Raw genomic sequence first — 26,157 nt, forward strand, 5'->3', positions numbered from 1 at the left:
ATAATCATTCATCCAGCTGTTTTCTTGACACAAATAGGAGCCTGTGAACAAAAATTATTTGTGCACAGAAACTGGGAGTTGCTGGGTGTCGTGGCGCAATAAATAAATAAATAAATACATACATACATACATACATACATACATACATAGATAGCACCAAGCTATTTTGTCTATGCTTATGTGATGTGACGTACAATTTTGTCTCCATTCAATTGTAATATGTGTATATTATTATTCTGTACTTTGTTATTAATTAATATTATTATATTTATTATTATTGCTAAGTGTGTTTTTAAATGTTGCTGCTGTAATAAAATAATTTCCCACTTAGGATCAATGAAGTAGTAGTAGTATAACTTTGTAGCCATTGCTGTTAAAATTAAGCACTTTTCAGCTTTTCTTCTGATGTCGGTGGCCATTTGCTGGTTCTCAGAACAATCACACAAGTCCCCTCCATGACTTATTTTCCTCTGAGCTCTTCCCTTACCCATGGCCATTAATGCCTCAATGATACTCCAACACCTGATCAGGTAAACACTCGGGTTAATTTACAGCAATCAGTTAATTCCAGCAATTAATTAATCCACTGGCATGTCTTGTCTACAGTGTCAACAAAGTAGAACAATCAGATTATTCACCAAATGGACAATCACTTTAGTTATTAACTTCTTAGCATTGTGTGTGTGTGTGTGTGTGTGTGTGTGTGAGAGAGAGATTGTTAGAATATCGAAGCAGGCGATACAAAACTGATGAAGAAGTTGGTGACCAAAATATTAAGTCAGAGTTTTACTTGATCTTTCCATTTCGACCATAAGACCCAAAGATATAGCAGCAGAATTAGTCTACTCAGCTCTTAAGAGTCCACTTTCCCATTCCATCATGGCTGATTTATTATCCCTCTCAGTCCCATTCTCCTGCCTTCTCCCTGTAACCTTTCATGCCCTCACTAATCACAAACCTATCAACCTCCACTTTAAATATACCCAACGACTGGGCCTCCACAGCTATCAATGAAAGTGAATTCCATAGATTCACCGCTCTTTGCCTAAAGAAATTCCTCTTCATCTCTGTTCTAGAGGGACGTCCCTCTATTCTGAGAATATGCCATCTGGTCCTAGATGTACCCATCCGCTCCACATCCACTCCATCTAAGACAGGGGTTCCCAACCTTCTTTATGCTATGAACCGAGGGGTCTGTGGACCCCTGTTTGGGAACCCCGGATCTAAGAAGAAGCATCAAAGCAACAACTAACATAAAGCCTGCATCACTCTGCCATTTTGCGTTCCGCACTGATGTTTAAAAGGTTGCATCTAGCTTAGGACAAGGTCACAAGCCAGGGAGTAATAAGTTATTGGCCTGTTTGATTGCAATGAAAATTAAAATCTGATCGTGGGTTGTCATCACCCATTTTATGTGAATGACACAAATTTACCCTAGAGTAAGCACAGGTACAGCAAGAAACTAAAGTAACATTGGATACACTTTTTGCATTTAAAAAAAACTGCCAGTTCAGATAATTATATATTTCACAAAAATATGCAGGAGGAATAGTTTTAAATAAACACCAGTCAAATTAAAAGCAACAATCAATCAATCAATCCATCATTTCATTTCATCCAAATCCTGATTTTGTTCTCTATTCACTTCATCCTTTTGATGTATGAATAACAATTAAAATCATACCTGGTACACCTGGTGGCATTTTCAGATACTTTCCATTAAAATGTTGAATTACTACTTCACATTTCTCAGTGGACTCCATTCTGAATATATAAAAGAAAAAAGGGGTGAGTGTTACTTCCCTAATACATTGACTGACAACATGCTAATACACTTATTATCCTTGCTTCAGAATATACTATCAGTGGCCACTTTACTAGGTACGCCTGTACACCTGTTTGTTAATGCAAATCAGCCAATCATGTAGCAGAAATTCAATGCATAAAAGCATGCAGACACGGTCAAGAGGTTCAGTTATTGCTCAGACCAAACATCAGATTGGGAAGAAATGTGATCTAAGTGACTTTGACCGCAGAATGATTATTGGCGCTGGACAGGGCGGTTTGATATATCAGAAACTAGTGATCTCCTAGCATTTTCACACATAAGTCTCCAGAATTTACAGAGAACGGGGTGAAAAAAGCATTCAGTGAGTGGCAGTTCTGTGGGTGAAAATACTTTGTCTATGAGGGACATCAGTGGCCAGTCTGGTTCAAGCTGACAGGAAGGTGACAGTAACTCAAGTAACCACACGTTACAACAGTGGTGTGCAGAAGAGCATCTCTGAATGCACGACACATTGAACCCTTCAAGTGGGCAGGCTACAGCAGCAGAAGACCACAACAAGTTCCATTGGTGTACCTAATAAAGTGACTACTACATTCAACCCAGAATGCATCAGTAACGTTTCGTACCAGCTTTTTCTTAAATGAATTATTGCTTTGGAGCAGCAATGCACCTCTGTAACATATTTTTCTAAAATATTCACAATTAATTATTCTATGCTCTCAAGGACAAACTGCATTTGGATTTAAGCACAAGTCTTATTGTCTAACAATCTGCTCTCTAACACTGGCACGAACAAGGTATATCCATTGGCAAAGTCTGAGGTCACTGACCAATCCATCTGCAAAGCAAATCCAGTACAGAGAGATCCCCTGGGTTACATCATGAATTAATCAAATTATTCAACTCATTTACATGGCCCAGTTTAAAAGGCTGCTGATGCATTTGTAAGAGTTCATAGAAAAATAATAAGGTCATGAAACAAGGGAGGCTTAAAGAGTTCTAAAATAGTTGGGAAGCAGATCGAGCTGGAACTGGAACCGTATGTAACCTGGATCATTCGGGAGGCTGAAGGGGTGATAGATTGGACATATAGAGAGGTAGTTACACTCAAGGTGCAGGACACAGGAAACTGGGTGACAGCCAGGAAGGGGAAAAGGGTTAAGGAGCCAGTGCAGAGTATCCCTGTGGCCATCCCCCTCAACAACAGGTATATCACTTTGGATACAGTCAGGAGGGACGACCTAACAGAGGAGAGACACAGTGGTCGGGTCTCTGGAACTGAGCCTGCCTCTGTGATTCACAAGGGAAGGGGGGGGGGGGGAAGAAGAGAGACACACTGTGGTGATAGGGGTTTGTTAGTTAGGGGAATGGACAGGAGGTTCTGTTTGCAAGAACAAGACTCCTGAATGATATTTTGCCTCCCAGCTGCCAGAGTCCAGGGTATCTCAAATCAGGTCCTCAGCATGCCTAAGTGGGAGGGTGAACAGCCAGAAACCATGGTCCATGTAGGTACCAATGACATGGGTAGGATGAGTGACGAGGTTCTGCATAGGGAGTTCAGGGAGTTAGGTGCTAAGTTAAAGAGCAGGACCTCCAGGTTCTGATTTTAGGATTGCTACCTTTGCTATGTGCTAGTGAGGCTAGAATTAGAAAGATTATACAGTTTAATATATGGCTAAGGAATTGGAGATAGGTGAAAAACCAGAAGAATTTTGATAGGTGTGTGTCCACCTCTATTGTGGGCATACCTTATGTGTGGTAGATAGTGTGGTAACAGTTGTGGGTTGTTCCCAGCACATCCTTAGGTTGTAGTGGATGTCTAATGTATACCCTGCCACCACTAACGCCTTGCCACCAGAACAACAAGCTGTTTACTGTTTACCCATGTTACACACTACAGGTACTTCAAATTACATTCTATTTGCTGATTTGTGATAATATTTTGTTTTATGTGCTGTGTATGATACATGTTTGAGGATACACCATGGTCCGGAGGAACATTGGTTCATTTGGTTGTATATGTAGTCAAGATGACAATGAACTTGAACTTGATGATGCTATGTCCAAGTTACACTGCATTTCTCATTGCACATAAACACACACGCCCTTGCACACATGATAATAAACTCGACTTTAACCTTGATGGAATGAGTTCAATATTGGATCCAGAAGCCTGTGGCATACCCAGGTGAAAAATGAGTGTTGTCCCTCCAACTCACTTTGGGCTTGACCACAGCAGCATTGGAGGTGATCAGCAGAAAGGTCTGAGTGGAAGAGGGATGGTGAATTAAAACGGCAGGCAACTACAAGTTCAGGGTGACTCCTGAAGATTGAATGCAAGTCCTCAGCAACGCGATCATCCAATGTGCATTTTTTCCTCCAATTTAGGGGTGGTCAAATTGTATGCAAAACAAGAGCTCCTTGTTTAAAAATAAGGAAGCACAGAAAAAGGTGAAATTCCACCTAGTCTTTTGAATTCCCCTTGCTTAAAGGTGGTAGAAGCAGTATCTTTGACTATTTTCAGAACTAAAATAGCAAGAGGTTGAATGATTACGGCAGGTGGACAAGATTGTAGAATTGAGATTAAAATACGATCAGTCTGATTTTACTGAATGTCACATTAGGTGTTAGTCGCCAATCCCCTTTATAAATTGTATCATTAGAAGTAACTTGGAATAGGATTTTTGGAGTGGGGCTGGTAAACTCCAATCACAACCTTATTGTTTATATTCTGGGGAGTTACTACAAATCGTGACAAAATGTAATGATAAAAAAAAGCCAAGCGACTAGTGCAACACTATTACAGCTCAGGGTGTTGGAATTCAGAGTTCAATTCTGGCGTCATCTGAAAGGAGTTTGTACATTCTTTTCTGTGAACATATGAGTGTCCTCCAGTTGCACTGGTTTCCTCCCACAGTCTAAAGAAATATCAGTTAGTAGGTTAATTGGTCACTGTTTAATAGGTGGTTGTTGTGCGGTGTGGCCTATTCGGTTGGAGGGGCCAGTTCCGTGCCGTTTCTCTAAAATAAAATAATAAAAACATAAGACAAAGGAGCAGAATTAGGCCATTCGGTCCACTGAGTCTTCTCCATCATTCTGTCACTGCTGAGAAAGGTTTTTGATTAGTTAAACAGAATTTCTCCAAAAGCTTAAAACCTTTTTTTTTGAATTTTACAAAGACTGGTGGTAAATTAACATGAGATTAAATTTCTGGTCACCCAGCTGCAAAGTCTTCCTTCACAGGAAGCTTGGTGACAGGGTGTAGACTGTTTTCACACTGCATCTCTGATTTATGCTGAATTCATCATTGACAATTATGAAACTGTGCAGAAATTCAAACCACGAGCATGTCATTGGTAATACTAATGCATACATTCAAATGAGATTTGCAAATGGAAAGCAAATCTCTCAAAAAGTCAGTATATTCTTACTTCATGAAGTGTTGAAAGTCCAACTAATTCACCAAGATCTAACATTAGACATTGAAGATAATACACTCTGTATCCACGTTATTAAGTACACCTTTACACCTGCTCATTAGTGTAAATATCTAATCAGCCAATCATTTGACAGCAACTCAATGCATTAAAGTATGCAGACATGGCCAAAAGGTTCAACTGTTGTTCACACCAAACATCAGAATGGGGAACAAGTGTGACCTCAGTGACTCTGGCTGCGGAATGATTGTTGGTGCCAGATGGGGTGGTTTGAGTATCTCAGGAACTGCTGATCTCCTGGGATTTTCACACACACACAACAGTCTCTAAAGTTTACAGAGAATGCTACAAAAAAACCAAAAAAAAATCTAGTGAGCAGCAGTTCTGTGGGCAACACATTTTGTTAATGAGAGAGGACACAGGAGAATGACCGGACAGGTTCAAGCTAACAGGAAAGCAACAGTAACTCAAATAAAACACATCACAGTAGTGGTGTGCCGAAGAGCATCTCTGAACACACAACACATCGAACTTTGAAGTGGATGGGCTATGGAAACAGAGGACCACAAACATACAATCATATACCTAAAAAAGCTGTCACTGAGTGTACATTGTAATGAAGACAATTAAAATTACAATTACTAATAAAACCATTGAGCTGCAATCAGCTGTGGACATAACATTAACACAACTCGTCCATTCACCATTTTAGCAAAGTATTTAAAATGCATTACTACTTCATTAAAGTAATCAACAGAGGAATACTACACTTGGGAAATATTTGATATTACACTTTGAATTCAGTGATCATTATTCTTAGGATCATAAATAGCTGGTAGGAAAATTGGGGCAGATGTGAATTTTATTGAACAGAAACATGACTGATGTGATCAGCATTTTCCTATTCTCAGGCTGTTCCCTGGGACTGAGTCATAGAGTCACAGAACACTCAGCATAGACACAGGCCATTTGGCCCATTTAGTCAATGCTGTTTAGTCCCATCAATCTGTAACTTGATCATAGCCCTCTATACCCTTCCCATTTATGTACCTATTCAAATCTCTCTGAAATGCTGAAATTGAACCCACATCCACTTCCGCTGGCTGCAAATTCCACACTCTCAACACCCTGTGAGAGATGAAATTCCCTCTCTTCTTCCCCCTTAAACATTTCACCTTTCACTCTTAACCCATGACCTCTAGTCCTAATCTCACCCCACCACGCTGGAAAAAGCCTGCTTACATTTACCCTATCTATACCCTTCACAACTTTGTATATCTCTATCAAATCTCCCCTCATTCTCATACGCTTCAGGGAATAAAGTTCTACCCTATCCAAACTTTTCCTATAATTCAGTTCAGGACTTCATTCTCCTATTCTCAGGCATTGATAACTTGCTTCCACTGCAGTTGTCTACCTTCCAAGCTGGCTAATTGGGGGCACGGTAGTGTAGCGGTCAGAACTGCGCTTTACGGTACCAGTGACCTGGGTTCAATTCCCACCACTGCCTGTTTGGCGTGAAGGAGAGAATGTCATTATTTATTCAATGTGACAGTGAAGTCATACTACTGAAGATGGATACCAGGAGGGAAAGACATGTGCCTTTTGGATTTTGTTAGACTGAAATGATCATTCCCCAATTTAGAGAAATGATTGAAGACACTTCATGAGATTAAGAGATGAATTCTAAACCTAAATACTGCTTTTATATCCTCCAGATCTGCTGCTATGTCTTATGGCCTTACTCAGAGACACACACAAACTCACTCCATTCACATGCCCTGTAGTTTTTCTGCTTTGCTACACAATTCTGCATCTTCACAATACCATGGATATTCTATTCATTCCACTAACCACAAAAGGTGTCCCAAAGGGATCACCTTTTACAAAGGATGATCCTCTTGGCCTCCATTCAGGCAAAAGCAGCAAGGAGCAAGAGGAAAGCCACCTTCCAAGTATATCCTTTAGACGAGATCATGTGGAACTACTTGGTAGACAGATCACTCTCAGCCTCACCCTTCCCATGAGAGCACGTATGTTCTACAATCTTCCAGGTACAAATGCTATTGATGTTTAGATTTAATTAATACCATAAGACTATAAGACATAAGAGCAGTACTAGGGCATTGGGCCTACCAAGTCTGCTTCATCATTCCATCTTGGGTGATTTAATTTCCCTCTCAACCCCATTCTCTTGTCTTCTCCACATAATGTTTGACACCCCGAATAATCCAGAACCTATCAATCTTTAAATATAGTCAATGACTTGGCCTCCACAGCCATCTGTGCAATGAAATTCCGCAGATTCATTACCCTCTGTCTAAAGAAATTCCTCCTTATCTCTGTTCTAAAGTGACATTTTCACACTCTGAGGCTGTACCCTCTGGTCCTACATCCACTCTATCTAGACTTTTCAATGATTGATTAAAAAATTAAGAGAAATGCGGTTAAAAGATCAAGAGATATGTGTCAATGATGTGCCATTTTTATATGGCTATTGTGGAAGCAGTAGACAAACTTGATTCTCTTTCGCTCTGGCAAAAAAAAACTGTTAAGTGTGGAAAATCTGAACTGCGAGAGCAAGCTGGAAGCACTTAGCCAGTCAGGGAGCAAGAATGGAGAGAAATAGGAGATGACATGTTGATACCTCCTTCTCCAGCCCTTTACTTACTTCTGCACCTCTCATCACCCAGCTTCTCACTTCATCCATCCCTCATCCTTCTCCCCAACCCACTTGGCTTCACCAATCACCTTCTAGCTTGTACTCCTTCCCCTCCCCATGCCTTCTTATTCTGGCAACTTCATATGCCTTTTCCAGCCGTGATAAAGGGTCTTGACCTGAAACGTTGACTGTTTATTCCTCTTCACAGATGCTGCTGAGTTCCTCCAGCATTTTGTTTATTACTTATTTATTTATAGAGATAGATCGCAGAAAAGGCCCTTCCGGTCCTTTGAGCAATGCTGCCCAGTAATCCTCTGATTTAATCCTAGCCTAATCATAGGATGATTTACAATGACCAATTAACCTATCAAACAGTAGGTCATTTGATTGTGGGAGGAAATCAGAGGACCCGAAGGAAACCTGCGCAGTCGTGTGAAGAGTGTATAAACTCCTTATTCTAGCAGCAGGAATTGAGCCCAGGTTGCCTGTACTGTAAAGCACTAACCACTATGCTACTGTGCCACATGCCAGCGTTCTCTGCTTTCAAGTCTTCATCTGTGCGCTGGGTATCAGGATGATAGCCTGGGTGATTGAGAAATGACTTGATAGGGATGTAAGACCATAAGATACAGGAGCAGAAGTAGGCCATTCAGCCCATTGAGTCTGCTCCGCCATTCAATCATAGGCTGATCCAATTCTTCCAGTCATCCCCACTCCCCTGCCTTCTCCCCATACCCTTTGATGCCCTGGCTAATCAAGAACCTATCTATCTCTGCCTTAAATCCACCCAATGACTTGGCCTGCACAGCCACTCGTGGCAACAAATTCCACAGATTTACCACCCTCTGACTACAGTAAAGTACAATATGAAAAGAGGTATCGATCGAGTGGATTATCAGAGACGTTTGTCCAGGGTGGAAATAACTAAAATGAGGGGGCACAGTTTTAAGGTGATTGGAGGAAAGTACAGGATGGATGTCAGAGGTATATATTTCGGACAGAGTGGTGTGTGCATGGACCACACTGCCAGGCGGGGTGGTAGACACAGAAACATTAAGAAACTCTTAGATAGGCACATGGATGATAGCATTGTGGACCGCTACAGTATATAGGAAAGAAGAATTAGAATGATCGTAGAGTAGGTTAAAAGATTGGCACAACATCACGGCCAAAGATGCTGTGCTGCTCAATAAACTACCAGCTTCTAAGGAGGACATGTAAGTGATTACAAGGAACGTAGTCTGGAAGTTGAAGCCTGACGGCTGAAGGCCTGAGACCAGTCCCGGAGTTGGAGGGCTGAATGTGAGGAAAGAGGCCTGAACAACTGGCGTCCTGTCACACTCACCTCAATAATAAGCAAATGCTTTGAGAGGCTGATCAAGGATTAGATCTGCAGCTTGCTACCACCCACACTGGACCCCCTACAATTCACCTACCCATACAACTTATTTGCAGATAACACAATAGCCACTGCTCTACATACTGTCCTTACATATCTGGAGAAGAAGCATGTTTATGTGAGAATGCTGTTCTTGGACTACAGTTCAGCATTCATCACCATTATTCTCTCCAGGCTCGACAGGAAGCTCAGAGACCTCGGCCTTGACCCTGTTTTGTGCAGCTGGATCCTGGACTTCCTGTCAGACCGCTGGCAGGTGGTAAGAATGGGCTCCCTCACTTCCACCCCTCTGTCACTCAATACAGGAACCCCTCAGGACTGTATACAAAGTCCTCTCCTTTACTCCACGTATACCCATGACTGTGTCGCCACCCACAGCTCTAATCTGCTGATTAAATTTACCGACAACACTACACTGACTGGCCTCATCTCAAACAATAACGAGGTGGCCTGCAGGGAAGAAGTCATCTCTCTGACACAGTGGTGTCAAGAAAACAACCTCTCCCACAATGCTGCAAAAACAAAGGAGCTGGTTGTGGATTATAGGAGAAATGGAGACAGGCTAACCCCTACTGACATCAATGGATCTGGGTTGAGAGGGTAAACGGCTTTAAGTTCCTCGGCATCCACATCACCGAGGACCTCACGTGGTCTGTACACACCAGCTGTGTGGTGAAAAAAGCACAACAGCGCCTCTTTCACCTCAGATGGTTGAGGAAGTTTGGTATGGGCCCCCAAATCCTAAGAACTTTCTACAGGGGCAAATTAAGAGCATCCTGACTGGCTGGTATGTGAACTGTACTTCCCTCAATCGCAGGACTCTGCAGAGAGTGGTGCAGACAGCCCAGCACATCTGTAGTTGTGAACTTCCCATGATTCAGGACACTTACAAAGAACAGGTGTGTAAAAAGGGCCTGAAGGATCATTGGGGACTCGAGTCACCCCAACCACAATCTACTCCAGCTGTTACCATCTGGGAAACGGTACCGCAGCATAAAAGCCAGGACCAACAGGCTCTGGGACAGCTTCTTCCACCAGGCCATCAGACTGATGAACTCACGCTGATTTGAGTGTATTTCTATGTTATGTTGACTGTTCTATTTATTATAAATGACTATGATTGCACATTGCACATTTAGACAGAGACGTAACGTAAAGATTTTTTACTCCTCATGTCTGTGAAGGGTGTAAGAAATAAAGTCAATCAAATTCAAAATCTAATTTGAAAGAGGCTTGCTTTGTTGCTTGTTATGCTCACTTTTGTTCTGTTCTGTGTTCTTCTGCCGAGCGCCGTGGGCAAGCTGTGTTAGCACCGGAATGTGCGGCGACACTCGTGGGCTGTCCCCAGCACATCCTTGGGTGTGCTGGTTGTCAATGCAAACGGTGCAGTTCACTGTACGTGCGATAAATAAATCTGAAGCTCAGTCTTGCACTCTCTTCATCATCCTGCTAAATGGTGCAGGGATCTGACCTTGCACCATCCAGCCCCTCAAGCTTGCCTTGTCATTTAATGAGATCATGATTGATCTGATCGTAACCTGATTCTCAAAGTCTTCACTCTGTCAGAATCAGGTTACAGTCAGATCAATCAGAAGTCAGGAGGTTATTTTGCAACTTTAAAAACTCTGGTAGGGCCAGAACTGGAGAATTGTGTACAGTTCTGGTCGCCCCGCTAGAGGAAGTATTTTGAGGCTTCAGAGAGGCTTCAGCTATGATAGTATTGAATGGCAGAACAGGCGCGATGGGCCAGTTGGCCTATTCCTTATGTTCAGAGAGGGCATGTGCTAACACAAAAGGCTGGATAAACTTAGATTGTTTTCTGTGGAGTGTCAGAGGCTGAGGGGAGATTTGACAGATGTTTACACAATTATCAGAGGCACAGACAGAGTTAGACAGAGGGCATCTGTTTCCCAGGGTTGAAATGTCCAATTCAATGAGGGCATACATTGAAAGTGAGAGTAAGTGAGGGGTAAGTTTTTTTTTAAAACTCAGAGAGCCACGGATGCTTGGAATGCACTGCCAGGGTATGGTTGTAGAGGGAAATACATGAGAGGCTTTTAAGAGATGTTTGGATAGGCACATAGATAGAAGGAAGATGGAGGAATATGGACATGGTGTAGGTAGGAGGGATCAGTGTTTGGGTGTTTTTGATTTGCTGTTTAGCTGGTTCAGCACCACATTCGGGGCCAAATGGTCTATACTCTTCTATGTTGTAAATGACAAAGCAGATTTGAGGGGCTAGATTTTCCTAATTGATATGTTCATAATCTGATGTGTGCTTAACCCACTGCTTGATTCTCTATGTTAAGAACAGCTCAAACACCACTTATAAATGTGCAGGTGACACCTGGCTCAGTAGTGACGAGGAGGCTTACAGGAGTGAGGTAGATCAGCTCGCTGAGTGGTGACACAACAAGAAGCTCACACTCAACATCAGCAAGACCACGGAACTGATTCTGGACTTGGGGAAGGAGAAGTCTGGATAACAGGCATCACCCTCCATTGAAGGGTTGGCATGGAAAGAGTGAGCAGCTTCACGCATCTCAGTAGATCCATCCTGGCCCCAACATATTGATGCAATTACCTCAAAGATGGCAGCAAATTTCTACGGATGTACCATGGAAAATGCTCTGGCAGGTTGCATCACCGTTTGGTATGGAGGGAACTCTGCAGAGGACTGGAAAAAGCTGCAGAGGGTTGCAACCTCAGCCAGCTCCATCACAGGAAACAGCCTCCATACCATCGCAGATGTCCACAAAGGCAATGCCTCAAAAAGTCAACAACCATTATTCAGGACCTCCACCACCCAAGACATGCCCTCTTCTCATTGCTACCAACAGGGAGCCTGAAGACACACACTCAACAGTTTAGGAACAATTTCTGCCTCTCTGCCATCAGATCTCTGAATGGACAATGAATCCATGAATAATACCTCTCTATCTCTGCTCTCCTTTTGGACTGCTTATTTATTTTTAATATTTCTTATTCTAACATAAAATAATTTTTTGTCTGTGCAGTGTACTGCTGTTGCAAAACAAGTTTATTGAGATATATCAGTGACAATAAACCTGATTCTGGTTTGGATTCTGAGCCGAGTCCTGCAGACACCTAACTCTGCACAATCTAGCCCCTCAAGCATGCACTGACATTTAATGAGCTCGTGATCGATCTGAATTTAAACCGATTCTCGAAGCCTTCACTTTGTGAGAATTAGGTTTGAATCAGATCAATCATGGTCTTTTAAAATGTCAACGCAGGCTTGAAGGGCTAGATTTTCCTAACGTGATGCATGCTTCGCCCATTGCTCTGCTCTCCCTCTGCACTCATGACTGTGCGGCTCAGCTCATGGACCATCTATAAGTGTGCAAATGACACTACTGTTGGTAAAATCTTAGGTAGTGATGACGAGGTGTACAGGAGTGAGATAGATCAGCTGGTTAACTGGGTGTCACGACAATAACCTCACACTTAATTTCAGTACCAAGGAATTGACTGTGGACTTTAGCGAGGGGAACACACACCTCACATTGGGGGGGGGGGGGGGGTCAGTGTGGAAAGGGAGAGCAGCTTCAAATTCCTGAGTCTTAACATCTCCAAGGATCTGTCCTGGGCCCTACAATCAGGAAGGATGCCAGAGGCTTTATTTTGTCATGAGTTTGAGGAGGTTTGGTATGTCACCAAAGACTTTTGCAATTTTCTATAGGCGTGTAGTGGGGAGTATTCTAATGGGTTGTATCATAGAGTGATGTGAAGCCTTCATTGCACCAGATTGCCCGAGGTGACATAACCCTCAGCTAGCTCATTCATAGGCACAACTGTCCCTACCATCAAGGACACCTTCAGGAGGTGGTTCCTCAAGAAGATGCTGTCCATCATTGAAGATCAAATCTAAATTGAAGTTTCAAAGACAGATCGAGTTAATATTTCTTACCATGGACTCGTAATAATGTGTGTTACTGAACTCAAGTTTCAGTAGCTATTTAACATCTGGATCTACGCCACGTAAATGCAAATATTTGCTAGCTGTTAGATACAAGTGAACAGATCAGTGGGTAAAATTTCAGGTATATACATCTTTAACAAGTAAATTTATTATCAAAGTACCTATATGTTATACATACTAACTTCAGATTCATTTTCTTATAAGTATTTACAGGGAAAATAGAATTTAGAAAAAAGCTATACATAAACAGAAAAGACTGACAAACAACCAACATTTCAATGAGGTTAAACTACAAATAAATTTGTTTATTTGTATATTGAGAACATGAGATGAAAAAAGAATCCTTGAACGTGAGTCTTAGGCCATAGGATCCATTCAGAGATGAAATGAGTGAAGTTATTCCATTTGGTTAGGGAGTCTGATGGTTCAGCGGTATTAACTGTTCCTGAACCAGGTGGTGTGAGTCCTGAGGCTCCTGTACCCCCTGCCTGATGATAATAATGAGAAGAGAGCATTACCTGAGTGACGGGGGTCTTTGATGATGGATGCTGCTTTCTCGTGGCTGCTCCACGTAAATGTACTCATTGGTGGAAAGGGTTTTGCCTCTGGCAGACTGAGCTACAGCCTTCACCATTCACACCAGGCCACGATGCAACCTGTTTGGATACTCTCTACCGTGCATCTATAGAAGTCAATCTATCTGTCAACCAATGTCAGTGTTTTTAAAAGTTATTTATTTACTGAGCTGCAGCGCAGAATATGCAGAACATGCCCTTCCAGCCCTTTGAGCCTTGTTGTCCAGCAACCCCTGATTTAACCCAAGCCCAATCACAGGAGAATTTACAATGATCAACTATCCTATCAATTGGTACGTCTTTGAAGTGTGCGTGGAAACAACTGTAGGACCCGCAGGACCCTACACGGTTACGGGAAGAACATACAAACACCCTTACAGACGTATTGAACCCAGGTTGCTGGTATTGTAAAGTGTTGTGCTAACGACTTCACTACCATACAACCAAGTGCTGTCTTGTAAGAGAGCCCCAGGACAACTTCTGCCCTTCTGATAACCAAACCACAGTAGGAAATTGGCGAATCATGTGGCTGCCACCACCATGGATTTGGAATTGCAGTAGATACGGCAATTGCACTTGTGAATTTGTACGTGTCAGCTAATTATTATTTAATCCTGATAGTATTTAACTCCATACTTGTCGTCGTAGTTCTTGTCGAGACTTGGACAGAGCACAGCAACGCTTCGCTGCTGTTTTGCATTCGGCCTTCCCTGGGGTATTGGGCTTTCAAGTCAACTGACTCTGAAGACTAGCGGTACTCGTTTAATGTTTAGATGGTCTTCTCAGCTGACAGTGTAGGCTTCGTTTTCCTTTTGAGAGTTTTAGTTAACGGCCCTGTTTGGCCTCGCGTTTACTGTTTTACTTTCCCTTTAACACTGTTCGTAGTAAAGTCTGTGAACTATCGATCTGCTTCAGTGTCTCTCACTCTGCACTTGGGCCATATCTGAATCTGGTAACAGCAAGTCTCAACCAACAAAGATGGACCCAGCCGACAGACTGGCCATGAGGTTCATTGCTTAGGTAGGAAACAAGCTACAGGCAATGGAACCTGTTCTCAGTGAAGTTACGGAGGCAATGAGGCAGATAACCTCGTGCCGACAAGCCCTGGAGGAATGGCAACCCTGGCTGTAGGAGGCAGAGCATCCATTCTTGGTCTAGACAGATCACAAGAACCTCTCCTATAGTCAAGCCCAGTGGGCTCTCTTCTTCACATGGTTCAATTTCATCCTCACTATTATCCCGGCAGCAAGAATACACAGGCTGACGTTCTCTCCCGGCAGTTCGATGGATCCGAGGACAATGCCGATCCACAGCCCATTCTTCCTTGCTCGTGTATTGCTGCTCCGGTGATCTGGGGAATAGAAGCGGAGGTCCTCCCAGCCGGCTGTTTGGAATTCACTGCAGCAGGGACAAAGAGCTGAAATGGAGTCACTCCTCCCGTCTGGCTGGACATCCGGGAATTCAACGGACTCAGGAGTTTATAAGGAGACAATTTTGGTGGCCATCTATGTCGCAGGATGTCCACGTCTTTGTATCTGCCTGTCCCACCTGTGCTCGGAACAAGACATCACGCCAGCGTCCTGGGGATCTGTTATGTCCACTGCCTGTGCCCCACAGCCCCTGGTCCCACCTCTCAGTAAATTTCATCACTGAGCTGCCCTCTGGCTAATGGGAACACCACCATTTTGGTTGTTGTGGATCGATTTTCCAAGGCTGCCCACTTCAGTGCCCTCCCCAAGCTCCCATTGGCTCATGAGACTGCCACACTCATGGTTCAGCATGCGTTCAGGCTCCATGGCTTTCCTCAGACAGTGTCTGATCATGGACCACAGTTCACTTCCCGCTTTTGGAAGGCTTTCTGCTCTCTTGTAGGAGCCACGGCCAGCCTCTCATCTGGCTTCCACCCCCAATCTAACGGCCAGATTGAGAGAGTGAACCAGGAGTTGGAAACAACCCTGCGCTGTCTTGCTTCTTCCAACCCCACGTCCTGGAGCTCCCGACTGGTTTGGGCAGAGATCGTCCACAATAACCTCCAGTAGTTGTCCACTGGTATGTCTCCCTTTGAATGCCAGAAGGGATTCCAGTCCCTGCTCTTCCCTGATCAGAAGATTGATGTAGGAGCTCCTGCTGCTGAACAGCTGATCCAGCGCCACAAGCGCACCTGGAGACGAGCCAGGGCTTCTCTGCTGCGCGCCCAGAAACAGCATTCTCGGCAGGCTGATCGGCTCCGTCGACAGGAATGGCCATTCAAGCCAAGGGAGGAGGTCTGGATGGCATCAAGGGATCGTCCCATGAACGTTGAGAATCGGAAATTGGAACCATGGTACATGGGACCGTTTGTAGTGGAAAAGGCTGTCAACAAGGTGTCCTATAGATTGCGTCTACCAGCATCACTGAAGATCCACCCAGTATTCCATGTTTCCCAGCTCAAGCCGGTTACTACCTCTCCCCTGGCCCCAGTCACCCCACCTCCCCCTCCTCCCCGCCTGGTAGATGGTTCCTTTGTCTATACTGTGCGGCATCTGCTGGCATCTCTAAAGTCCAGTACCTTGTGGACTGGGAATGGTATAGCCCAGAAGAATGTACTTGGATCCAGGCGAAGGACATCTTGGACAAGTCGCTGATCCGGGACTTCCAGCAGAGACAGGTCTGTGGCTCCTCAGGGGCTGCGCCTAGAGAGTGGGGCCCTGTCACAACCACGGATTCGGCAGTGCAGTAGATACGGAATTGCGCTTGTGAATTTGCACGTGTCAGGCTAGCTATTATTTAATCATGGTAGTATTTAACTCCATACTTGTCATAGTGCTTGTCGAGACTTGGACAGAGCACAGCAAGGTTTCGCTGCCATTTTGCATTCGGCCTTCCCTGAGGTATTGGGCTTTCAAGTCAACTGACTCTGAAGACCAGCAGTGTTCGTTTAATGTTCTTTTCAGCTGCAGTGTAGGCTTCATTTTCCTTTTGAGAGTTCTAGTTAACGGCCCTGTTTGGCCTTGTGTTTATTGTTTTATTTTCCCTTTAACACTGTTCATAGTAAAGTCTGTGAACTATCAACCTGCTTCAATGTCTCTCACTCTGCACTTGGGCCATACCTGAACCTGGAAACAGTGGCGGCAACTCAGTGCATAAAAGCATGCAGACATGGTCAAGAGATTCAGTTGTTGTTCACACCAAATATCAGAACAGGGAAGAAATGTGATCCAAGTGTCTTTGCCCATGGAATAATTGTTGGTGCCAGACAGGGTGGTTTGAGTATCTCAGAAACTGCTGAACTCCTGGGATTTTCATACACAACTGCCTCTAGAGTTTACAGAGAATGGTGCAAAAAAAAATGAAAAAACATCCAGTAAGCAGCTGTTCTGTGAGAAGCAACTTGTTAACGAGAGAGGCCAGAGGAGAATGGCCAAGCTGGTTCGAGCTGACAGGAAGGCAACAGTAACTCAAATGACCATGCATTACAACAGTGGCGTGCAGAAGTGCAAATTTGAACACACAACATGTTAAATCTTGAATTTGATGGCCTACAGCAGCAGAAGACCACAAACATACATTTAGTGGTCACTTTATTAGGTACAGGAGGTACCCTCTAAAGTGGCCACTGAGTGTTTGTTTCTGTAAGTACTGAATTCTGAACTTCTAAAATAGAATATCGTACATAAACTCCTTTAACTAGATGGTTTTTCAGAAGTTTAACTATATAATGTCAATTGTCAAGAGTTGAATGAAGAAAGCCCTGACTTTCAAATAGAATTTCTCAATCAGTTGATCTCAAATTCCGGCAGATGTTATCAGTATTGTGGTACATGTTTGGCTTCAAGTTAAATGAAAACATACCGGCCCCAGCGGAGGGGCACCACAGAAAGAATGGAACATTGTTTGTTATTCACATTTCATGTGGTGCTCAGATGTCACAACTGGACTCTTTGTTCCTTTGTACTATTCAGAATGTTATGGAACCTTGCTATTATATAATTCTGGCAAGCTAACATACTTTTAACTATCTGTGTACAAAAATCTTATACTGACTCGACTATGTGCAAAATACCGTAGAACCCCTTTAGAGTAAGTTCTATATTTCCGCAACAAACACTTCAATTACAAAATATAATTACAATACGAGTTGAACTCTGGCCCAGATTCTTTCTTAGTTTTGTTGGCATTCAGTTGAAATGCTGGTGAATGCGGAAGTTCCAAATGTTACTCTTTGTTGGCAATTTCCTGACAATGTTCTGCAGATCATTTTCATGCAGTCCAGTAGTATAGGGATTCATCTTTCTGAATGCTGAAGAGCTGGTTCTCAGATCAGAAACCAGGTAAGATTTGGTTGAGGACTGGGAATTGAGGGTTTGAATCAGCATTGACTGGCCATGGTGCGTCTAGCATTCCTTATTTGTGATTCTCCGAGTTTCTCCAAGGATTGTCATCTTGTCGCGGTGGAGGGTGCCGAGCACTCCTGAGATCCAAAGAGCAGTGCTGTGAGTTTAGCCATTAATGCAGCGATGGTGGTAAGGTCACGGGGAAAGTTCCAGACAAACAGTGATCCAACTAGACCTCAACAGTGGAGCTGGCAGAAGATGATGGCGCATCACAATGCCAGTAAAGGCAGAGGAAGGCCACATCAGTGAAGGTTCCCCAGTCATCTTACATTCCATGCCTCTCGACCCTGTCCCCAATCTGTGTGGTGGCTGCCCGTGCATCAGTTTTCACACATCAAACAAAGTCACACACAGGCATTCTCCACCTTACAACCCCTAGGACAACATCATACTCGACTTGAGTGATCACACTACTGCCGCTATCTGTAATTACTTGAGCTTGGATTTGACATTTGTAATAAATTAAAACTCTAGCCAGTCCTCTTAATTTGATTCTTTAAAAATTCTAAACTTAAAATGTATTGATTTGTTTTTTGGCAAAACCTTGATAGCTTTAACAGCCATGCTGCTGGTTAAAAGTCTTCAGAGTTGGGATTCTATAGTCCACCCCATTCTCCCTGTTACATTTTCAAGGCCGTGTCACTGTACAGGCCCCAGGGGTTCGACTACCTGGCTGAGCAGAGCCTCTGGAGAAGGCAAGTTTAAGGAACAAAGAAGACAGACAGTCAAGTCAGCCCAAATGAGGAAAAGCTGAGACAGACACCGAGTCCATGAGTACTTCCAAAAATTTTTCAACTTATTGTGCCGTTTTGTTTATTTCTGCATTGTCACCTTGTGGTGAACTAGATATACCTGTCTGACTGCTCCTGTGGCTCCTCCCACAGACCCCTGTATAAAGGCGACTGTGGGCTGCTGCTCTCCCTCATTTTCCCCAGGATGTAGTGCTGTTTATTCTTCCAGTCAATAAAAGCCGATATCTCGTTTCCTAAGTCTCAGCGTGAGTTATTGATGGTGCATCACACCTTTCCCAGGATGGAGGGAAACCATTAGACTGTCACTTCAAATAACACATTGGAATGAAGAAAACATAAAAGCAGTGAGTCACATGGGCCAATGCACTACGAAATAAGCTACTACCAAATCACCAGTGATGCATTTAATTAGGTTGAGAAGTACAAAGACAATGAACTGACTGGTCAATTCATTCTACTGTCTACCTTAAAACTTTCCATTACTTGGTATTTATCTTGCGTCTCAGAGAAGATAAAGATTTAAAGATGAGCTTTATTTGTCACTTTGACATTGAAACATCTACATTGCTAGGACTCCCAAATCACTAACAGGACCACTTTCCCCCACAACACCACTCCACCCCACCAACACACACACAGCGGTTCACTGGTTCAACGGAGCAAAAACAAAAGCCAACCAGCTGCAGCCTTCAGCTGGCGGGTCAGACCTGCCACGGGAGGAAAGGGCCGTCAGAAGGAGGCTTAGGGACGTGCAGAAAGGCTGGGAGCAGGCTGGGTCGCAATGAGTGGATCTGACGTCTGCTTTGTCCTCTGTAAGAATGACCGATTTCATTACCTTACTCTATAACAGCCTTTTGTGAGTAGTCCACTGCTGGAAACACGATCTGTCATTCTTAAAGGAATGGAAATGCTCAGTATCCACTTTATTAAGTACCTAATAAAGTGGACACTGAGAATATGTCCACGGTCTTCTGCTGCTATAGCCCATTCACTTCAAGTTTGACATGTTATGTGTTCAGAGATAACCGTCTGCACATATCCGTGGTAATGCATGGTTACTTGAGTTACTGTCATCCTCCTGTCAGCTTGAACCAGTCTGGTCATTCTCCTCTGACCTCTCTCATTAACAAACTACTTTTCCCCACAGAACTGCCACTCACTGGATTTTTTATTTTATTTCTCACACCATTCTCTGTAAACTCTAGAGACTGTTGTGCATGAAAATCCAGTTTCTGAGATACTCAAATCACCCCATCTGGCACCAATATTCATTCCACATTTAAAGTCACTTTTGTCACATTTCTTCTCCATTCTGATGTTTGGTTTGAACAACAACTGAACCTCTTGACCATGTTTTCATGCTTTTATACATTGAGTTACTGCCACGTGATTGGTTGATTAGATATTTGCATTAATGAGGTGTACAGATGTACCTAATAAAATGGCCACTGAGTATAAGTACGAGTCTGTTTGCTTGCTTTGTGCACCTGATTAAGTTCAAGCTACAATGTTCAGCGTATTTTGTATCTTAAAAGTCAATTTTATTAGAGGTAAAGCAAAATATTTAATTTTTTCTTTCAGTGACATAAATCATGAGTGATGCATTTGATTAGGTTGTGAAGGATAAAAACAAAAAAAATTATTGGTTAATGATGGAGATTCTGCCTTCTACCTTAAACATTTCCATTATTGTAGTGTAAGAGTCAGAACTTAAAAGATTTAAAGATTAGCTTTATTTGTCACATGTACATCAAAACATGAAAACATACAGTGAAATATGCCACTTGCATCAATGACCAACACAGTCCGAGAATGTGCGAGGTTCAACCCGCAGGCATCAACGAAGCATGGCACAACCTTCTAACCCAGATGGTTTTGGAACATGGGAGGGTGCCTGAGCACCTGGGAGAAAGCCGCACAATTACAGGGAAAACATACCACCTCCTTACAGACAGCGGGAGAAAACGAATCCCACTCACTGGCGCTGATAAGCTCTATACTAACCACTACGCTACCATGCTGCCATTCATGGTAGAACTTCTTTGAGAAAACTATTCTGCTCTGAGATGCAAGAGATACACCGACATAGTTATACCACGATAAGTCAGGCAGCATCTATGGAGGCAAATAAACAGTCAACATTTTGGACTGGTCCTGTTGAAAGGCCTCGGTCTCAAATATTGACCTTTTACGCCTGTCCTTGGAATCTACCTGACCTGCTGAGTTTCTCCAGCATTTTCTGTGTGTTGCTCAATATTTCTAACAGCTACAGGATCTTATGTAGTTATACAACCGTGACTTTTATGGTTTTAAATCTAAATTAATAACAGGGATTTGGGATGAATTGAATTTCAATCTCCTATACTATAAGAATTAAAATACTGTAGATCTAAATCAAATAACACATTTGACCCAATTCACGGTTTCAACCATGACAGGGAGTTTTTAGAAATTCAGAATCCAACCTCTAAATGTTAAACTTTTGATGCCATCTACTGCTTTTTCCAAAATTCAGACAATTAATTAAATTATTTAGAGATACAGAGTGGAAAAGGCTCTCCCAGCCCAACAAACCGCATCACCTAGTCACACACCTATTTAACCTTAGTCGAATGACAGGACAATTTACAACGACCAATTAACATGCTAACTAGTACATATTGATTAGATAGGGAATGAAAAATAATGTTAAGGCCTAAATGGGTTCAGATTTGCTGTGGTTTGCGAAGAGAATGGATCTCACAGTAGTACATAGTGATATGTAGCTACATTGATAATAGATTTACTTTGAAATTCAGCCAAGCAGGCTTCAAATTTCACTTAAGAACACAAGGGAGTCCTGTACACAGTACAGAAACATTATAAACAACACAAATGCGGGTGTTGACTTTTGACATAAATGGACCACAGCCTTTCTCACTTTCACATGCAATACCCGTATATAGAAGGAGGGATTTGGTGTTAATCTAAGCTCAAACCTTCATCAACCTGTGTGACTGAAATATTTAAACTGGGAGTTCATGATAACAGGCACGGAAATTAGAGTGCACAAGTAACCCATAGATGTCAGACTAAGCCAGGTAGCATGCTTTTATATACAGTATAAGAGCAAGGGTGTCATGCCAAGGCTGTATAAGTCATTGGTCAGACTGCACTTGGAGTAAAGCCAGCAATTTTGGGCCATATCTAAAAAGGATTTACTGGCATTAGAGAGGATCCAGGGGAGGTACAGAAGAATGATCCCAGGAATGAAAGAGTTAACATACGAGGTGCGCTTGATGACCCTGGGTCTGTACTCACTGGAGATTAAAGGAATGAGGCGAGATCTCATTCAAAGTGTCACCAGGCGATTTGTACAGTGCCCTACAATATATAATTTATGCACTTCACTTTGTTTATTTATGAGTAATTCATTTGTAGATTTAATTCTTACTTTCCTAAGTCATTGTGTATTATGTGTGTGTGTTATGTGTACTAGTGTGCTTTACAACTGGTCCATAAAAATGTTGTCTTGTTTGACGGTATACATGTATATAGTTAAATAACAATAAACTTGACTTGACTTGAAACCTATTGAATATTGAAACGCCTAGATAGAGTGGATATGCTGAGGATTTTTCCTATAGTGGGATTGTCTGGGATCAGAGGGCACAGCCTTAGAAAAGAAGGACATCCTTTAAAAACATATTTGAGGAGGTATTCGTTTTGTTAGAGGTTGGTGAATCTATGGATTTCATTAGTGCAGGTGGCCCTGGAGGCCAAGTCATTGGGTATATTTAGAACAGAGGTTGATAGGTTACAGTGTCAAAGGTTACAGAGAGAAAGAAGGAGATGGGGTTAACAAGGATAATAAATCAGCCATGATTGAATGATGGAGCAAACTTGATGGGCTGAATGGCCTAATTCTGCTCCTATCTCTTATGGTCTTATGCCAAATGTTTGCAGTTTGCAAATTTTAAAGATTTCAGCTTTCTAACTTTCTGCCCATCAGCCGGATTCAGTCAGAATCTGATTTATTACTGGCAGCTTCATAGAAAGAAAAATTCACATCTCTCACCTGGCAAACCCCACACCTCGGCTTATTCCATTTGCATCTCTTAATATCCTTGTGGAAATTACGTGGCCGAAAGGTTTTAGCATGTTCTCAAGTTCCTGCTCGTCCATGGATACGGGAAGATTTGAGATGTACAGGTTGGTTGGGTCCTGTTCCTGCTGCTGCAAGGAAGGAAGAAAATATGGCATAAATATCTTAGTCGAAGTGGAATATCGTGTTAAACAACCAGCTATGTTTAACCCTTCACTGTATCATTTCATTTGACACTGTCTTATGTTGCGTGTTTAACAAATGACCACTTCTTCATACTCATCTATTTCAAATAATAATAATAACTTTCTGAGAGATATTTTGCCAAACCATCAGTATACCTACAGAGAGAAACTCTGGCACTATAGTCATCAAAGCAAGAGCTCTGACCTTTTTCCCTTCCTTCAACAATATGCACAAAATGCTGCAGGAACTCCGTAGATCGGGCAGCACCTACGGAGAGGAATAAACAGTCGACGTTTTGGACTGAGAAGTTTTATCAGGACGGTAAAGAAAGGGGGAAGAAGCCAGAATAAGAAGGTGGGGGGGGGGGGGGAAGGAAGACAAGCTGGCAGGTGGAAGGTGAGACACGGTGAGGTTGAAGGTGGGTGGGTGGGTGGGTGGGGTAGGGGGGAAAGAGGTAAAGGGCTGAAGATGAAGGAATCAGATAGGAGAGGAGAGTGGACCATGAGAGAAAGGGCTAATTCTTCATCAGAACTCCTTTAGTTTCCTCTGTTTCACGTCATGGGACATACTGTTATCTGCAAACAGGAATCAAACCTATTTGTTCCAACAGTTGGACGAACTTTTGACTCTGAATGGAGTGCAAGCACTACCTTTCCGCTTTATAAGAGTAAATTATTGTTGCCATCTCCCTGTAACAAATAAGTATTAATCAAGGCACCTCTATGTGAAGGTCTCTGACTAGACAGCATGTCCTTGCTGGTGGTGCCTCAAAATGTGAATTATTCACCAGTAGCTTCTTCAAAGTTCAAACATTATATTCAACCTTGAGATTCATCTTCTTCCAGGTGGCCACAAAACAAAGAAACAGAATAGAATTCTTTAAAATAAAAACTACACACAACAAAGACACCCAACCAATGTGGAAAAGAGGACATAACATGCAAACAGTTAAAGAAATGGAAGAAAATAATACAAGGAACGTGAGTTGCAGAGTCCCTGAAAATAAGTTCACAACTGCACAGTTAACTCAGCGCTGAGGCGAGTGAAGCCAGACCAGGACCCCGATGACTGCAGGGCAAGAACTGCTCCCAGAAGGGGACCCAAGACTCCTACTGTGGTAGGAGCGAGGAGAGAGGGAGATGGGTCAAATGCAGACCGGTTCATTTACCACCCTTGGGCTTCATCGCTTCAATCTGGCTCGATGCTTTAAACAGCGCGGAGTAATGGTGCTCAACACCGGATCGTTTTCTGCTCTTGGGCCTGGCTTGAAACCCACTCCAATGGCAGCTGCCCCAGTGATGGCTGTACTTATATTCCCGAGAGTCAAGCTCGCCAAATCCTTCAGGTCTTTGTAAAATCGCTAGTTTGTTTAGACAATTCAAAAGTACATTTCCAAAGGGAAATTGCAGGCTGCGGATTGCAGCAATCACGCTTTAGAAGAAATATATCCAGTAGAGTATCTGGTAGTTTTAGGAACTGCCTGCAAAACATCGCCAGCACCATCTTGCCAGATTATCTTCAGCAAAGCTCAGTGCCACAAAAGAGAGCACAAGGCATGGAGAACAGGAGGCAAGATTGCCTGAGTGACTCTATCATCCAGATGTCCACCATTATCTCCACAGGTCTTGGCATGCCTCCCTAACAATAATGTGGGGGAATTCTTCCTGTGGTCAGAATCAGCAAGACACTTTCTATTGCAATATCTACAGCCAGTCCTGGGCACACATTGGGAATTGCAATTAAAATTGGAATTGGGCAACAGGTTAGCACAATGCTTTACAGTATGAGTTGTCAGATCAGGGATCAATTCCCACCATTGTCTGTAAGGAGTTTGCACAGTCTCCCTGTGACAGCAGGGGTTTCCTCAAGGTGCCTCACTTTCCTCCCATATTCCAAAGACACACGGTTAAGGTTCGGGAGTTGTGGGCAAGCTCTGTTGGTGCTGGATCCTTGGTGACACTTGCTGGCTGCCCAGTACATTCCTCACTGATTTGATTTTACCAAATGGTGCATTTCACTGTTTGTTTCAATGTAGGATATATGTGAAAAATAATGCTAATTTTTAAATCTTTATTGTCACCTGTACTGAGGTGCAGTAAAAAGTTTATCTTGCATTCTGTTCATATGGATCGAATTAATGCACAATGCATTGAGGTAGAACAAGGTAAAACAATTACAGAATGCAGAATAAAGTGTAACGGCTACAGAGAAAGTGCAGTGCAGATAGACAATAAGGTAGCAATGTTATAACAAGATAGATGGTAAGTGTCCATCTCATTGTACATAACGTCTCCCCGTAACCTTTGACACCCTTACTAATCAAGAACCTTTCAATCTCCACTTTAAATATACTCAATGACTTTGTTTCCACAGCTGCCTGTGGCAATGAACTTCACAGATTCACCACCCTCTGCCTAAGAAATTCCTCCACATCTCTGTTTTGAAGGGACATCCTTCTATTCTAAGGCTGTTCTCTCTGGTCCTAGACTCCGCCACTATAGGAGACATCCTCTCTATTTCCACCCCATCTAAGACTTGCGGTATTAGGTAGGTTGCAATGAGAACCCTCCCCTACCCCATTCTTCTAAGCTCCTGCGAGGATAGGCCCAGAACCATCAAACACTCCTCATACATTAATCCGTTCATTCCCGGAATCACAGAAAAAGTAAAACGTGATTGGCATCAAACATTCTAAAAGGCTTTTGTTCTTTACTGTAAATACTGTATATTCAACAACACTATTAACATTATGATACAGAGATACCAAACAACACAAACAAAAAACTACTTGTCTTAAAAGCATGAACAGTATTTTAAGCTCTTTAGTCTTAGAAAATGTCAATTACATCTTTATAAAATGAACAAAGAACATAGAACAATGCAGTACATGTTCTTTGGCCCACAATCATCTGCCAACCTTTTAGCCCCTAAACTTGAACATCAATCTAACCCCTAAA

General features: G+C 42.7%; 1 protein-coding gene across 4 annotated transcripts in view; it reads right to left on the reverse strand.

Annotated features, from left to right (window-relative positions):
• The window catches only part of LOC140713876 (RNA-binding motif, single-stranded-interacting protein 3), a 632,800-nt gene that overhangs the window by 188,504 nt on the left and 418,139 nt on the right, over positions 1–26,157 (reverse strand). For all 4 annotated transcript variants that reach the window (XM_073024496.1, XM_073024497.1, XM_073024495.1 and 1 more), the window contains 2 exons: positions 22,988–23,145; positions 1,685–1,764 (listed from right to left, as the gene is read on the reverse strand). In XM_073024496.1, coding sequence (XP_072880597.1) covers positions 1,685–1,764; positions 22,988–23,145 — 238 coding nt within the window. The remainder of the gene's footprint in view (positions 1–1,684; positions 1,765–22,987; positions 23,146–26,157) is intronic.

This window comes from Hemitrygon akajei, chromosome 20 (genome assembly GCF_048418815.1).
Source record: "Hemitrygon akajei chromosome 20, sHemAka1.3, whole genome shotgun sequence".
Lineage (NCBI taxonomy): Eukaryota > Metazoa > Chordata > Chondrichthyes > Myliobatiformes > Dasyatidae > Hemitrygon > Hemitrygon akajei.